The sequence below is a fragment of the Oncorhynchus masou genome, chromosome 30, assembly GCF_036934945.1.
Source record: "Oncorhynchus masou masou isolate Uvic2021 chromosome 30, UVic_Omas_1.1, whole genome shotgun sequence".
NCBI classification, from domain to species: domain Eukaryota; kingdom Metazoa; phylum Chordata; class Actinopteri; order Salmoniformes; family Salmonidae; genus Oncorhynchus; species Oncorhynchus masou.
The window spans coordinates 70,164,935-70,182,807 of record NC_088241.1 but is presented as its reverse complement, the minus strand read 5'-3'; the positions used below and the strand labels follow the sequence as shown (position 1 = coordinate 70,182,807).

Genomic DNA, 17,873 nt, shown 5'->3' with positions numbered 1-17,873 from the left:
GGGCCTGGACAGCTTGCTATCATCGACAGATTTCCCTCGTTAATCAAGACATTTTGCAGGAGAATGTAAGGCTATCTGTCCGCCAATTGAAGCTGGACATCACCCATCAGTTGGGTGATGCAACAGGTCAATGACCCAAAACACAGAAGTAAATCAACAACAGAATGGCTTCAACAGAAGAAAATACGCCTTCTGGAGTGGCCCAGTCAGAGTCCTGACCTCAACCCGATTGAGATGCTGAGGCGTGACCTCGAGAGAGCAGTTCACACCAGACATCCCAAGAATATTGCTGAACTGAAACAGTTTTGTAAAGAGGAATGGTCCAAAATTCCTCCGGACCGTTGTGCAGGTTTGATCCGCAACTACAGAAAAGTATATATAGACAGTATATGTTTGCGGTGGTGTGTACAGACAATCGACCAACAGGTTTATGCCAGTCCACATCATCATCATCATCATCATAACATGAGCAGTTGGTGTTGTGTGGCTCAGGGAGTTCACACACACACACACACACACACACACACACACACACACACACACACACACACACACACACACACACACACACACACACACACACACACACACACACACACACACACACACACACACACACACACACACACACACACACACACACACACACACAGTGGGGAGAACAAGTATTTTATACACTGCCAATTTTGCAGGTTTTCCTACTAACATAGATAGCATGTAGAGGTCTGTAATTTTTATCATAGGTGCAAATTAATGACTTCATAATTGTACAATGTGATTTTCTGGATTTTTGTTTTCTGGATTTTTGTTTTAGATTCCGTCTCTCACAGTTGAAGTGTACCTATGAGTACCTATGATAAAAATTACAGACCTCTACATGCTTTGTAAGTTGGAAAACCTGCAAAATCGGCAGTGTATCAAATACTTGTTCTCCCCACTGTGTGTGTGTATATATAACTATGACTGAGTGAGAAGGGCTGGGCTCCCAGAGACAACTGTGGGAATAATTAACACTAAATAATAAAAACCTCATTTCCCAGCGGGCCATGCAGCAACAGGCTTGGCCAATAAGCGGAGCTGTAGTCTGTCATGCTGTCAGCGCTCAGCTAAAGAGCAGTGACCAAAACCACACGCAGCGGTTCAACTCCTTCAGCACCAATGACACGCAGCGGTTCAACTCCTTCAGCACCAACGACACGCAGCGGTTCAACTCCTTCAGCACCAATGACACGCAGCGGTTCAACTCTTTGAGCACCAATGACACGTGCGGTTCAACTCCTTCAGCATTAACACACAGCGGTTTAACTCTTTGAGCACCAATGACACGCAGCGGTTCAACTCCTTCAGCACCAATGACACGCAGCGGTTCAACTCCTTCAGCACCAATGACACGCAGCGGTTCAACTCCTTCAGCACCAACGACACACAGCGGTTTAACTCTTTGAGCACCAATGACACGCAGCGGTTCAACTCCTTCAGCACCAACGACACGCAGCGGTTCAACTCCTTCAGCACCAATGACACGCAGCGGTTCAACTCCTTCAGCACCAATTACACGCAGCGGTTCAACTCCTTCAGCACCAATGACACGCAGCGGTTCAACTCTTTCAGCACCAACAACACGCAGCGGTTCAACTCCTTCAGCACCAATGACACGCAGCGGTTCAACTCCTTCAGCACCAATTACACGCAGCGGTTCAACTCCTTCAGCACCAATGACACGATAGAGTGTGTGTGTGTGAGAGAGAGAATGTGTGTGTTGACCTAATCTAACCCTAACGTCTCTACAGAAAAACGACAGTTACGATCTGTGAACCATTCATCCATTTTCACTAGAGGTCCACCGATTGATCGGAACGGAATTATACTCTATATACTGTAATTAATTAATGAATTAAGGCCGATTTCAAGATTTCATAACAATCGGAAATCTGTATTTTTGGACAAAGATTTGGCTGATTTAATTTGTATTTTATTTTTTATTATCATTTATTTTTTAACAACTTTATTTATTTTATTTATTATTTAACTAGGCAAGTCAGTTAAGAACCAACTCTTATTCACAATGGCGGCCAGGGGCAGAACGACAGATTTTTACCTTGTCAGCTCGGTCATTCGTTTTTGCAACCTTCCGGTTACTAGTCCAACACCACCTGCCTTACATTGCACTCCACGAGGAGACTGCGTGGCAGGCTGACTACCTGTTATACGAGTGCAGCAAGATGCCAAGGCAAGTTGCTAGCTAGCAACTGCTAGCTGCTGTCCGGACCTCTGGCAGTCTCTATGGGGGTGCCACAGGGTTCAATTCTTGGACCGACTCTCTTCTCTGTATACATCAATGATGTCGCTCTTGCTGCTGGTGAGTCTCTGATCCACGTCTACGCAGACAACACCATTCTGTATACTTCTGGCCCTTCTTTGGACACTGTGTTAACAACCCTCCAGGCAAGCTTCAATGCCATACAACTCTCCTTCCGTGGCCTCCAATTGCTCTTAAATACAAGTAAAACTAAATGCATGCTCTTCAACCGATCACTACCCGCACCTACCCGCCTGTCCAACATCACTACTCTGGACGGCTCTGACTTAGAATACGTGGACAACTACAAATACCTAGGTGTCTGGTTAGACTGTAAACTCTCCTTCCCGACTCACATTAAGCATCTCCAATCCAAAGTTAAATCTAGAATTGGCTTCCTATTTCGCAACAAAGCATCCTTCACTCATGCTGCCAAACATACCCTTGTAAAACTGACCATCCTACCAATCCTCGATTTTGGCGATGTCATTTAAAAAAATAGCCTCCAATACCCTACTCAACAAATTGGATGCAGTCTATCACAGTGCAATCCGTTTTGTCACCAAATCCCCATATACTACCCACCACTGCGACCTGTATGCTCTCGTTGGCTGGCCCTCACTTCATACTCGTCGCCAAACCCACTGGCTCCATGTCATCTACAAGACCCTGCTAGGTAAAGTCCCCCCTTATCTCAGCTCGCTGGTCACCATAGCATCTCTCACCTGTAGCACACGCTCCAGCAGGTATATCTCTCTAGTCACCCCCAAAACCAATTCTTTCTTTGGCCGCCTCTCCTTCCAGTTCTCTGCTGCCAATGACTGGAACAAACTACAAAAATCTCTGAAACTGGAAACACTTATCTCCCTCACTAGCTTTAAGCACCAACTGTCAGAGCAGCTCACAGATTACTGCACCTGTACATAGCCCACCTATAATTTAGTCCAAACAACTACCTCTTTCCCTACTGTATTTTATTTATGTATTTATTTTGCTCCTTTGCACCCCATTATTTTTATTTCTACTTTCCACATTCTTCCACAAATCTACCATTCCAGTGTTTTACTTGCTATATTGTATTTACTTTGCCACCATGGCCTTTTTTTGCCTTTACCTCCCTTACCTCACCTCATTTGCTCACATCGTATATAGACTTGTGTATACTGTACTATTGACTGTATGTTTGTTTTACTCCATGTGTAACTCTGTGTTGTTGTACATGTCGAACTGCTTTGCTTTATCCTGGCCAGGTCGCGATTGTAAATGAGAACTTGTTCTCAACTGGCCCACCTGGTGAAATAAAGGGAACTTGTTCTCAACTGGCCTACCTGGTTAAATAAAGGGAACTTGTTCTCAACTGGCCTACCTGGTTAAATAAAGGGAACTTGTTCTCAACTGGCCTACCTGGTTAAATAAAGGGAACTTGTTCTCAACTGGCCCACCTGGTTAAATAAAGGGAACTTGTTCTCAACTTGCCCACCTGGTTAAATAAAGGGAACTTGTTCTCAACTGGCCCACCTGGTTAAATAAAGGGAACTTGTTCTCAACTGGCCTACCTGGTTAAATAAAGGGAACTTGTTCTCAACTGGCCTACCTGGTTAAATAAACGTGAAATAAAATAAAAGATAAATCTTGAAGCCTACATGGAAATCTAATGAACATAAGAAAAATTCCCCCCTTAAAATCAGTCTGTTTTAGCGATATCAGTTTGAGCTGCGTCTCACATCCGCTGAAAGGTGGCAGCTGTTTGTCATCATCACGTCTTCTCACGGAAATCGTATGTTGAGGCCGAATAGTTTGACATAGGATGCACAGGACTTGTCTGAAGGCCCCCTTTCCCAGTAAAAACACAAGGTAGTATATATTGATATAGTTTAGTGCCTAAAATTAAGGGGATAAATACATAAAGGGATAGATAAATGAACTAATTCTATTCTCTCTGTCTCTCTCTCTCTCTCCTCCCCCGCCTCTCTCCCCCTCTCTCAATCTCTCCCCCTCTCTCTCTCTCCCCGTCTCTCTCTCCCTATCTCCCCCTCTCTCTCCCCCCCCTCTCTCTCTCTCCCGTCTCTCTCTCCCTATCTCCCCCCCCTCTCTCTCCCCCTCTCTGTCTTCTTGTTCACTTGGTGAACTAAGTGTAGAAGATGTTTAATATCTGTCAGGGTAACAGCACACTGTTCAAACCAGAAATACAGTCTGTTTAATGTCCTCTGCTATTCAACCACACACACACACACACACACACACACACACACACACACACACACACACACACACACACACACACACACACACACACACACACACACACACACACACACACACACACAGTTCATTGACCTCACACTATTAAAATGCTGTTTAAAGATCTATAGTTAATTAGCTTTACCATGGTTCAGTGAACTACAGTTACAGTTGAAGTCAGAAGATTACATACACTGAGGTTAAATAAAGTTGGGATTTTTTTTTTTAACTTATCTTATAAAAAAACAATCAATCATAATCACTAGTTAACTAGACATGGTTGATAATATTACTAGTTTATCTAGCGTGACCTGCGTTGCATATAATTGATGCGGTGCCTGTTAATTTCTCATTGATTTAGCACTGTCGTTGCACCAAACCTAACCATAAACATCAATGCCTTTCTTTAAAATCAATACACAAGTATATACTTTTAAACCTGCATATTTAGTTAATATTGACTGATGACATGAATTTCTTTTAACAAGGGAAATTGTGTCACTTCTCATGTGTTCTGTGCAAGCAGATTCAGGGTATATGCAGCAGTTTGGGCCGCCCGGCTCGTTGCAAACTCTGTGAAGTCCATTTATTCCTAACAAAGACCGTAATTAATTTGCCAGAATTGTACATAATTATGACATAACATTGAAGGTTGTACAATGTAACAGGAATATTTAGACTTACGGATGCCACCCATTAGATAAAATACAGAACGGTTCCGTATTTCACTGAAAGAATAAACGTTTTGTTTTCGAAATGATAGTTTCTGGATTCGAACATATTAATGACCTAAGGCTCGTATGTCTGTGTGTTATTATGTTATAATTAAGGTCTAGGATTTGATATTTGATAGAGCAGTCTGACTGAGCGATGGTAGGCAGCAGCAGGCTCGTAAGCATTCATTCAAACAGCACTTTCATGCGTTTTGCCAGCAGCTCTTCCCTGTGCTTCAAGCATTGCGCTGTTTATGACTTCAAGCCTATCAACTCCCGAGATTAGGCTGGTGTAACTGATGTGAAATGGCTAACTAGTTAGCGTGCGTTTCAATCGGTGACGTAACTCACTCTGAGACCTTGAAGTAGTTATTCCCCTTGCTCTGCTTTTGGGGAGTGATGGGTAATGATGCTTCGATGGTGGCTGTTGTTGATGTGTTCCTGGTTCGAGCCCAGGTAGGGGCGAGGAGAGGGACGGAAGCTATACTGTTACACTGGCAATACTAAAGTGCCTATAAGAACATCCAATAGTCAAAGGTATATGAAATACAAATGGTATAGAGAGAAATAGTCATTTTATTCCAATAATAACTACAACCTAAAACTTCTTACCTGGGAATATTGAAGACTCATGTTAAAAGGAACCACCAGCTTTCATATGTTCTCATGTTCTGAGCAAGGAACTTAAACGTTACGAACATAAACGTTACATGGCACATATTGCACTTTTACTTTCTTCTCCAACACTTTGTTTTTGCATTATTTAAACCAAATTTAACATGTTTCATTACTTATTTGAGGCTAAATTGATTTTATTGATTTATTATATTAAGTTAAAATAAGTGTTCATTCAGTATTGTTGTAATTGTCATTATTACAAATAAATAGAATCGTCCGATTAATCGGTATAGGCCTTTTTTGGTCCTCCACTAATCGTTGAATAATAATCGGTTGACTTCTAGTGTCTCTAATTTCAACTCCATGACCAACACGTTATCATATTGAATAAAAATCTAAAGTTCAATGTGTTTTCATCGCATGTTCAGGTTTAACAATAATTTAGTCACAAAAACCGTTGCGTTAAATAGCAAATGTGTCTCCTCTGGTCTTGGCACCTGGGCTCTAGCCAACAGCTCCCAGATAGGGTGGGCAGGCTAGCCTACATAATGAGATTATAGACAACAGCTCCCAGATGGGTGGGCAGGCTAGCCTACATAATGAGATTATAGACAACAGCGCCCAGATACGATGGGCAGGCTAGCCTACATAATGAGATTATAGCCAACAGCTCCCAGATAGGGTGGGCAGGCTAGCCTACATAATGAGATTATAGACAACAGCTCCCAGATACGATGGGCAGGCTAGCCTACATAATGAGATTATAGACAACAGCTCCCAGATGGGGTGGGCAGGCTAGCCTACATAATGAGATTATAGACAACAGCTCCCAGATAGGGTGGGCAGGCTAGCCTACATAATGAGATTATAGACAACAGCTCCCAGATAGGGTGGGCAGGCTAGCCTACATAATGAGATTATAGACAACAGCTCCCAGATACGATGGGCAGGCTAGCCTACATAATGAGATTATAGCCAACAGCTCCCAGATAGGGTGGGCAGGCTAGCCTACATAATGAGATTATAGACAACAGCTCCCAGATACGATGGGCAGGCTAGCCTACATAATGAGATTATAGACAACAGCTCCCAGATAGGGTGGGCAGGCTAGCCTACATAATGAGATTATAGACAACAGCTCCCAGATAGGGTGGGCAGGCTAGCCTACATAATGAGATTATAGCCAACAGCTACCAGATAGGGTGGGCAGGCTAGCCTACATAATGAGATTATAGACAACAGCTCCCAGATAGGGTGGGCAGGCTAGCCTACATAATGAGATTATAGACAACAGCTCCCAGATAGGGTGGGCAGGCTAGCCTACATAATGAGATTATAGACAACAGCTCCCAGATAGGGTGGGCAGACTAGCCTACATAATGAGATTATAGACAACAGCTCCCAGATAGGGTGGGCAGACTAGCCTACATAATGAGATTATAGACAACAGCTCCCAGATAGGGTGGGCAGACTAGCCTACATAATGAGATTATAGACAACAGCTCCCAGATAGGGTGGGCAGGCTAGCCTACATAATGAGATTATAGCCAACAGCTCCCAGATAGGGTGTGCAGACTAGCCTACATAATGAGATTATTAGGGCTACTTTTTTTGTGAAACGGCAGTCGAGCATCGATCGAGTCACCAGAATAAGACCCTCGATATTTACTGGAAAGGAGCATCATGCTCTTTCACCACCTTGTAGAATTAATTTACATTTTTTTTAAATTTCACCTTTATTTAACCAGGTAGGCCAGTTGAGAACAAGTTCTCATTTACAACTGAGATCTGGCCAAGATAAAGCAAAGCAGCGCGACAAAAACAATAACACACGTACAGTCAATAACACACGGGAATGATCTATATACTATATCTATATATGTGTGCAAATGGATTAAGGAGGAAAGGCAATAAATAGGCCAATAGTAGTGAAGTAATTACAATTTAGTAATTTACACTGGAGTGATAGATGAGCAGATGAGGATGTGCAAATTGAAATACTGGTGTGCAAAAGAGCAGAAAAAATAAAAAAAATAAAAAAAAATAAATAAATATGGGGATGAGGTAGGGAGTTGGTTGAATGGGCTATTTACAGATGGGCTGTGTACAGCTGCAGCAATCGGTGAGCTGCTTTGACAGCTGATGCTTAAAGTTAGAGAGGGAGATATAAGTCTCCAACTTGAGTGATTTTTTGCAATTCGTTCCAGTCATTTGCAACAGAGAACTGGAAGGAAAGGCAGCCAAAGGAGGAGTTGGCTTTGGGGGTGACCAGTGCAATGCACCTGCTGGAGTGCGTGCTATGGGTGGGTGCTGCTATGGTGACCAGTGAGCTGAGATAAGGCGGGGCTTTACCTAGCAAAGATTTAAAGATGCGCTGGAGCCAGTGGGTTTAGCAATGAATATGTAGCGAGGACTAGCCAACGACAGCATACAGGTCGCAGTGGTGGGTGGTATATGGGGCTTTGGTGACAAAACGGATGGCACTGTGCATCCAGTTTGCTGAGTAGAGTGTTGGAGGCTATTTTGTAAATAACATCGCCTAAGTCAAGGATCAGTAAGATAGTTAGTTTTACGACGGTATGTTTGGCAGCATGAGTGAAGGATGCTTTGTTGTGAAATAGGAAGCAGATTCTAGATTTAACTTTGGATTGAAGATGCTTACTGTGAGTCTAGAAGGAGAGTTTACAGTCTAACCAGACACCTAGGTATTTGTAATGGTCCACATATTCTAAATCAGAACCATCCAGAGTAGTGATGCTAGTCAGATGGGCGGGTGCGGGCAGCGATCGGTTGAAGAGCATGCATTTAGTTTTACTAGCGTTTAAGAGCAGTTGGAGGCCATGGAAGGAGTGTTGTATGGTATCAGAGAACCATCAGCACTAAGAGCAACATCATTGATGTATACAGAGAAGAGAGTCGGTCCGAGAATTGAACCCTGTGGCACCCCCATAGAGACTGCCAGAGGTCCGGCAGGGGGTGCTGAGCTGTTGGCCGGGGTAGGGGTCGCCAGGTGGAAAGCATGGCCAGCCGTAGAGAAATGCTTAATGACATTTTCGATTATTGTGGATTTATCGGTGGTGACAGTGTTTCCTATCCTCAGTGCAGTGGGCAGTGCTCTTGTTCTCCATGGACTTTACACTGTCCCAAAACATTTTGGAATTAGTGCTACAGGATGCAAATTTCCTGACTGACTGTGTGTATTGGTTCCTGACTTCCCTGAAAGCATATCGCAGGGACTATTCGATGCTAATGCTGTACGCCACAGGATGTTTTTGTGCTGGTCAAGTCTGGAGTGAACCAAGGGCTATATCTGTTCTTAGTTCAATTTTTTTTGAAAGGGGCATGCTGTCCAGGGCATAAATTTAATCTGTAGGTTTCCCCAGTTACCGAAACATCCTGTTTCCATCACAGCTGTCGTCATTTTTTATTAATTTATTCGGTGTGACTTTACTAACTGTGGATGGAAACATGATTACTGTTCTGCTGGACTTTTTTCTGTTGTGAAAATCTCTGGTGTTGGTATGCAACAAGACTTCTCAGTTATATTACATTATGTTATATTACAAAATGTTATAGAACATTACATAATGTTATATTACAATGTTATATTATATAATGTAATGTTATATTACAAAATGTTATAGAAAATTACATAATGTTATATTACAATGTTATATTATATAATGTAATGTTATATTACAAAATGTTATAGAAAATTACATAATGTTATATTACAATGTTATATTATATAATGTAATGTTATATTACAAAATGTTATATTATATAATGTTATATTACATAATGTTATATTACAATGTTATATTATATAATGTAATGTTATATTACAAAATGTTATAGAAAATTACATAATGTTATATTACAATGTTATATTATATAATGTAATGTTATATTACAAAATGTTATATTATATAATATTATATAACATTACAGAATGTTATATTATAATAATAATATAATGTAATGCTACGTTACATAATGTTATATTATATTAGATATTATTATATTATAGTACATATTGTTAAATTCTATAATATTATATAATGCTATGTTACATAATGTCATATGACATAATATTATATAATGTATTATTCAAACTCTGAATGCTCGGCGATGAAAAGCCAACTGACATTTACTCCTGAGGTGCTGACCTGTTGAACCCTCAACAACCTCAGGGAATATTATTTGACCCTGCTGGTCATCTATAACTTTTGAACATCTTGAAGAACAATCTGGCCTTAGTGGCCATGTTCTGTTATAATCTCCACCCGGCACAGCAAGAAGAGGACTGGCCACCCCTCAGAGCCTGGTTCCTCTCTACCCGGGACAGCCAGAAGAGGACTGGCCACCCCTCAGAGCCTGGTTCCTCTCTACCCGGGACAGCCAGAAGAGGACTGGCCACCCCTCAGAGCCTGGTTCCTCTCTACCCGGCACAGCAAGAAGAGGACTGGCCACCCCTCAGAGCCTGGTTCCTCTCTAGGTTCCTGCCTTCGTAGGGAGGTTTTTCCTAGCCACCGTGCTTCTACACCTGCATTGCTTGCTGTTTGGGGTTTTAGGCTGGGTTTCTGTACAGCACTTTGTGACATCAGCGGACGTAAAAATGACTTTATAAATACATTTAATTGATATTAACAATAAGTAAACTTGCAATGTAATACTGTGTTACATTCCTCTGACAGACTAATTGTCCTGTAGTTTGAGTCGTCCTACTGCCCAGAGCCTCCATTAGTCAGGAGTAACGACAGCTAGACGTCCTACTGCCCAGAGCCTCCATTATTCAGGAGTAACGACAGCTAGTCGTCCTACTGCCCAGAGCCTCCATTAGTCAGGAGTAACGACAGCTAGTCGTCCTACTGCCCAGAGTCTCCATTAGTCAGGAGTAACGACAGCTAGTCGTCCTACTGCCCAGAGCCTCCATTAGTCAGGAGTAACGACAGCTAGTCGTCCTACTGCCCAGAGCCTCCATTATTCAGGAGTAACGACAGCTAGTCGTCCTACTGCCCAGAGCCTCCATTATTCAGGAGTAACGACAGCTAGTCGTCCTACTGCCCAGAGCCTCCATTATTCAGGAGTAACGACAGCTAGTCGTCCTACTGCCCAGAGCCTCCATTAGTCAGGAGTAACGACAGCTAGTCGTCCTACTGCCCAGAGCCTCCATTAGTCAGGAGTAACGACAGCTAGTCGTCCTACTGCCCAGAGTCTCCATTAGTCAGGAGTAACGACAGCTAGTCGTCCTACTGCCCAGAGCCTCCATTAGTCAGGAGTAACGACAGCTAGTCGTCCTACTGCCCAGAGCCTCCATTATTCAGGAGTAACGACAGCTAGTCGTCCTACTACCCAGAGCCTCCATTAGTCAGGAGTAACGACAGCTAGTCGTCCTACTGCCCAGAGCCTCCATTAGTCAGGAGTAACGACAGCTAGTCGTCCTACTGCCCAGAGCCTCCATTAGTCAGGAGTAACGACAGCTAGTCGTCCTACTGCCCAGAGCCTCCATTAGTCAGGAGTAACGACAGCTAGTCGTCCTACTGCCCAGAGCCTCCATTAGTCAGGAGTAACGATTCGTCCTACTGCCCAGAGCCTCCATTAGTCAGGAGTAACGACAGCTAGTCGTCCTACTGCCCAGAGCCTCCATTAGTCAGGAGTAACGACAGCTAGTCGTCCTACTGCCCAGAGCCTCCATTAGTCAGGAGTAACGACAGCTAGTCGTCCTACTGCCCAGAGCCTCCATTAGTCAGGAGTAACGACAGCTAGTCGTCCTACTGCCCAGAGCCTCCATTATCAGGAGTAACGACAGCTAGTCGTCCTACTGCCCAGAGCCTCCATTAGTCAGGAGTAACGACAGCTAGTCGTCCTACTGCCCAGAGCCTCCATTAGTCAGGAGTAACGACAGCTAGTCGTCCTACTGCCCAGAGCCTCCATTAGTCAGGAGTAACGACAGCTAGTCGTCCTACTGCCCAGAGCCTCCATTAGTCAGGAGTAACGACAGCTAGTCGTCCTACTGCCCAGAGCCTCCATTAGTCAGGAGTAACGACAGCTAGTCGTCCTACTGCCCAGAGCCTCCATTAGTCAGGAGTAACGACAGCTAGTCGTCCTACTGCCCAGAGCCTCCATTAGTCAGGAGTAACGACAGCTAGTCGTCCTACTGCCCAGAGCCTCCATTAGTCAGGAGTAACGACAGCTAGTCGTCCTACTGCCCAGAGCCTCCATTAGTCAGGAGTAACGACAGCTAGTCGTCCTACTGCCCAGAGCCTCCATTAGTCAGGAGTAACGACAGCTAGTCGTCCTACTGCCCAGAGCCTCCATTAGTCAGGAGTAACGACAGCTAGTCGTCCTACTGCCCAGAGCCTCCATTAGTCAGGAGTAACGACAGCTAGTCGTCCTACTGCCCAGAGCCTCCATTAGTCAGGAGTAACGACAGCTAGTCGTCCTACTGCCCAGAGCCTCCATTAGTCAGGAGTAACGACAGCTAGTCGTCCTACTGCCCAGAGCCTCCATTAGTCAGGAGTAACGACAGCTAGTCGTCCTACTGCCCAGAGCCTCCATTAGTCAGGAGTAACGACAGCTAGTCGTCCTACTGCCCAGAGCCTCCATTAGTCAGGAGTAACGACAGCTAGTCGTCCTACTGCCCAGAGCCTCCATTAGTCAGGAGTAACGACAGCTAGTCGTCCTACTGCCCAGAGCCTCCATTAGTCAGGAGTAACGACAGCTAGTCGTCCTACTGCCCAGAGCCTCCATTAGTCAGGAGTAACGACAGCTAGTCGTCCTACTGCCCAGAGCCTCCATTAGTCAGGAGTAACGACAGCTAGTCGTCCTACTGCCCAGAGCCTCCATTAGTCAGGAGTAACGACAGCTAGTCGTCCTACTGCCCAGAGCCTCCATTAGTCAGGAGTAACGACAGCTAGTCGTCCTACTGCCCAGAGCCTCCATTAGTCAGAGTAACGACAGCTAGTCGTCCTACTGCCCAGAGCCTCCATTAGTCAGGAGTAACGACAGCTAGTCGTCCTACTGCCCAGAGCCTCCATTAGTCAGGAGTAACGACAGCTAGTCGTCCTACTGCCCAGAGCCTCCATTAGTCAGGAGTAACGACAGCTAGTCGTCCTACTGCCCAGAGCCTCCATTAGTCAGGAGTAACGACAGCTAGTCGTCCTACTGCCCAGAGCCTCCATTAGTCAGGAGTAACGACAGCTAGTCGTCCTACTGCCCAGAGCCTCCATTAGTCAGGAGTAACGACAGCTAGTCGTCCTACTGCCCAGAGCCTCCATTAGTCAGGAGTAACGACAGCTAGTCGTCCTACTGCCCAGAGCCTCCATTAGTCAGGAGTAACGACAGCTAGTCGTCCTACTGCCCAGAGCCTCCATTATTCAGGAGTAACGACAGCTAGTCGTCCTACTGCCCAGAGCCTCCATTAGTCAGGAGTAACGACAGCTAGTCGTCCTACTGCCCAGAGCCTCCATTAGTCAGGAGTAACGACAGCTAGTCGTCCTACTGCCCAGAGCCTCCATTAGTCAGGAGTAACGACAGCTAGTCGTCCTACTGCCCAGAGCCTCCATTAGTCAGGAGTAACGACAGCTAGTCGTCCTACTGCCCAGAGCCTCCATTAGTCAGGAGTAACGACAGCTAGTCGTCCTACTGCCCAGAGCCTCCATTAGTCAGGAGTAACGACAGCTAGTCGTCCTACTGCCCAGAGCCTCCATTAGTCAGGAGTAACGACAGCTAGTCGTCCTACTGCCCAGAGCCTCCATTAGTCAGGAGTAACGACAGCTAGTCGTCCTACTGCCCAGAGCCTCCATTAGTCAGGAGTAACGACAGCTAGTCGTCCTACTGCCCAGAGCCTCCATTAGTCAGGAGTAACGACAGCTAGTCGTCCTACTGCCCAGAGCCTCCATTAGTCAGGAGTAACGACAGCTAGTCGTCCTACTGCCCAGAGCCTCCATTAGTCAGGAGTAACGACAGCTAGTCGTCCTACTGCCCAGAGCCTCCATTAGTCAGGAGTAACGACAGCTAGTCGTCCTACTGCCCAGAGCCTCCATTAGTCAGGAGTAACGACAGCTAGTCGTCCTACTGCCCAGAGCCTCCATTAGTCAGGAGTAACGACAGCTAGTCGTCCTACTGCCTCAGAGCCTCCATTAGTCAGGAGTAATACGACAGCTAGTCGTCCTACTGCCCAGAGCCTCCATTAGTCAGGAGTAACGACAGCTAGTCGTCCTACTGCCCAGAGCCTCCATTAGTCAGGAGTAACGACAGCTAGTCGTCCTACTGCCCAGAGCCTCCATTAGTCAGGAGTAACGACAGCTAGTCGTCCTACTGCCCAGAGCCTCCATTAGTCAGGAGTAACGACAGCTAGTCGTCCTACTGCCCAGAGCCTCCATTAGTCAGGAGTAACGACAGCTAGTCGTCCTACTGCCCAGAGCCTCCATTAGTCAGGAGTAACGACAGCTAGTCGTCCTACTGCCCAGAGCCTCCATTAGTCAGGAGTAACGACAGCTAGTCGTCCTATTAGTCTGCCCAGAGTCTCCATTAGTCAGGAGTAACGACAGCTAGTCGTCCTACTGCCCAGAGCCTCCATTAGTCAGGAGTAACGACAGCTAGTCGTCCTACCAGCCCAGAGCCTCCATTAGTCAGGAGTAACGACAGCTAGTCGTCCTACTGCCCAGAGTCTCCATTAGTCAGGAGTAACGACAGCTAGTCGTCCTACTGCCCAGAGCCTCCATTAGTCAGGAGTAACGACAGCTAGTCGTCCTACTGCCCAGAGCCTCCATTAGTCAGGAGTAACGACAGCTAGTCGTCCTACTGCCCAGAGCCTCCATTAGTCAGGAGTAACGACAGCTAGTCGTCCTACTGCCCAGAGCCTCCATTAGTCAGGAGTAACGACAGCTAGTCGTCCTACTGCCCAGAGCCTCCATTAGTCAGGAGTAACGACAGCTAGTCGTCCTACTGCCCAGAGCCTCCATTATTCAGGAGTAACGACAGCTAGTCGTCCTACTGCCCAGAGCCTCCATTAGTCAGGAGTAACGACAGCTAGTCGTCCTACTGCCCAGAGCCTCCATTAGTCAGGAGTAACGACAGCTAGTCGTCCTACTGCCCAGAGCCTCCATTAGTCAGGAGTAACGACAGCTAGTCGTCCCAGACTGCCCAGAGCCTCCATTAGTCAGGAGTAATGACAGCTAGTCGTCCTACTGCCCAGAGCCTCCATTAGTCAGGAGTAACGACAGCTAGTCGTCCTACTGCCCAGAGCCTCCATTAGTCAGGAGTAACGACAGCTAGTCGTCCTACTGCCCAGAGCCTCCATTAGTCAGGAGTAACGACAGCTAGTCGTCCTACTGCCCAGAGCCTCCATTAGTCAGGAGTAACGACAGCTAGTCGTCCTACTGCCCAGAGCCTCCATTAGTCAGGAGTAACGACAGCTAGTCGTCCTACTGCCCAGAGCCTCCATTATTCAGGAGTAACGACAGCTAGTCGTCCTACTGCCCAGAGCCTCCATTAGTCAGGAGTAACGACAGCTAGTCGTCCTACTGCCCAGAGCCTCCATTATTCAGGAGTAACGACAGCTAGTCGTCCTACTGCCCAGAGTCTCCATTAGTCAGGAGTAACGACAGCTAGTCGTCCTACTGCCCAGAGCCTCCATTATTCAGGAGTAACGACAGCTAGTCGTCCTACTGCCCAGAGCCTCCATTATTCAGGAGTAACGACAGCTAGTCGTCCTACTGCCCAGAGCCTCCATTAGTCAGGAGTAACGACAGCTAGTCGTCCTACTGCCCAGAGCCTCCATTAGTCAGGAGTAATACAGAACACAGGCATTCAATTACCCAACAAATATATTATCGGATACATATTTACATACTAACACAACCACACAACTATTCTAAAGGCCCAACACTGATCACACACATTCAGACTGTTACTTCATTTGCATGTGTGTGTGTGTGTGTGAGGATTTAAATGTGTGTGTGTCTCTTAATCGTGAGTGAAGGGGTATATCTATGCACAGGAAGACTGTGGGTGGGGAGGGGGACTTCCCAGGGAGAGGCAGCTCCTCACCAGGCAGGCCCCCAGGGAGAGGCAGCTCCTCACCAGGCAGGCCTCCAGGGAGAGGCAGCTCCTCACCAGGCAGGCCCCCAGGGAGAGGCAGCTCCTCACCAGGCAGGCCTCCAGGGAGAGACAGCTCCTCACCAGGCAGGCCTCCAGGGAGAGGCAGCTCCTCACCAGGCAGGCCTCCAGGGAGAGACAGCTCCTCACCAGGCAGGCCTCCGGGGAGAGGCAGCTCCGCACCAGGCAGGCCCCCGGGGAGAGGCAGCTCCTCACCAGGCAGGCCTCCGGGGAGAGGCAGCTCCTCACCAGGCAGGCCCCCAGGGAGAGGCAGCTCCTCACCAGGCAGGCCTCCAGGGAGAGGCAGCTCCTCACCAGGCAGGCCTCCAGGGAGAGACAGCTCCTCACCAGGCAGGTCTATAAGCCCTGGATGAATAGAGCTGTATTTGCAGGCTCCCCACACAGACACACTGCACATTGAGCTGACAGTCACTCCCCCATTGTCCAGTCACTGAGATTAAACAGAGGGCCATCACTGAGACTAAACCACCTGCAAGGAGGAGGGAGAGGGGGAATGAAGGGCAGGATACTCACTGCTAGTCGTAGTTTCGTTAAAAGACGTGTTTTGTCCGTTCCAGCCTTTGTCGTCCATCTGTAGAGCCACGTCAGACGAAGAGAGGAGAGAGAGTTGGAGGGAAAAGAGAGATGTAAGCATTGAGAGAAAGGAGAGGAGGAAGACGGGATTTAACAAAAAGCTTTTGCACGCATGTCAGGCAAGTTCCTTCCCACTACTAAGAAAAAACGCTGGACTAACTAACCGTCTGTCTTATAGCCAAATACTGACGTAGGGGGTGATGTGAGTGTCCACTTTACCTTCAATTGAATGGTTTAATTTATCTGTGTTATGTATCTGTGTGTGTCTGAGGCCCTGTGTGGTTGTCAAGTTACACTGGTCTGGAGATGGGACTTCTGTAACCAGATACAGACAAATTAAGTCAAGATGATCTGTGTGTTGACTGACTGAGTTACACAGAGGTGATCTGTGTGTTGACTGACTGAGTTACACAGAGAAGATATGTGTGTTGACTGACTGAGTTACACAGAGAAGATCTGTGTGTTGACTGACTGAGTTACACAGAGATGATCTGTGTGTTGACTGACTGAGTTACACAGAGAAGATCTGTGTGTTGACTGACTGAGTTACACAGAGAAGATCTGTGTGTTGACTGAGTTACACAGAGAAGATCTGTGTGTTGACTGACTGAGTTACACAGAGAAGATCTGTGTGTTGACTGAGGTACACAGATAAGATATGTGTGTTGACTGACTGAGTTACACAGAGAAGATTTGTGTGTTGAGTGACTGAGTTACACAGAGAAGATCTGTGTGTTGACTGAGTTACACAGAGAAGATCTGTGTGTTGACTGACTGAGTTACACAGAGAAGATCTGTGTGTTGACTGAGTTACACAGAGAAGATATGTGTGTTGACTGACTGAGTTACACAGAGAAGATCTGTGTGTTGACTGAGTTACACAGAGAATATATGTGTGTTGACTGACTGAGTTACACAGAGAAGATTTGTGTGTTGAGTGACTGAGTTACACAGAGAAGATCTGTGTGTTGACTGAGTTACACAGAGAAGATCTGTGTGTTGACTGACTGAGTTACACAGAGAAGATATGTGTGTTGACTGAGTTACACAGAGAAGATCTGTGTGTTGACTGACTGAGTTACACAGAGAAGATATGTGTGTTGCCTGAGGTACACAGAGAAGATCTGTGTGTTGACTGACTGAGTTACACAGAGAAGATATGTGTGTTGACTGAGTTTCACAGAGAATATCTGTGTGTTGACTGACTGAGTTACATAGAGATGATCTGTGTGTTGACTGAGTTACACAGATAAGACTGTGTGTTGACTGACTGAGTTACACAGAGAAGATCTGTGTGTTGACTG

General features: G+C 46.1%; 1 protein-coding gene across 1 annotated transcript in view; it reads right to left on the bottom strand.

Annotated features, from left to right (window-relative positions):
* The window catches only part of stau2 (staufen double-stranded RNA binding protein 2), a 332,589-nt gene that overhangs the window by 177,698 nt on the left and 137,018 nt on the right, over positions 1 to 17,873 (bottom strand). The window contains 1 exon segment of the mRNA XM_064949687.1: positions 16,510 to 16,567. Coding sequence (XP_064805759.1) covers positions 16,510 to 16,567 — 58 coding nt within the window.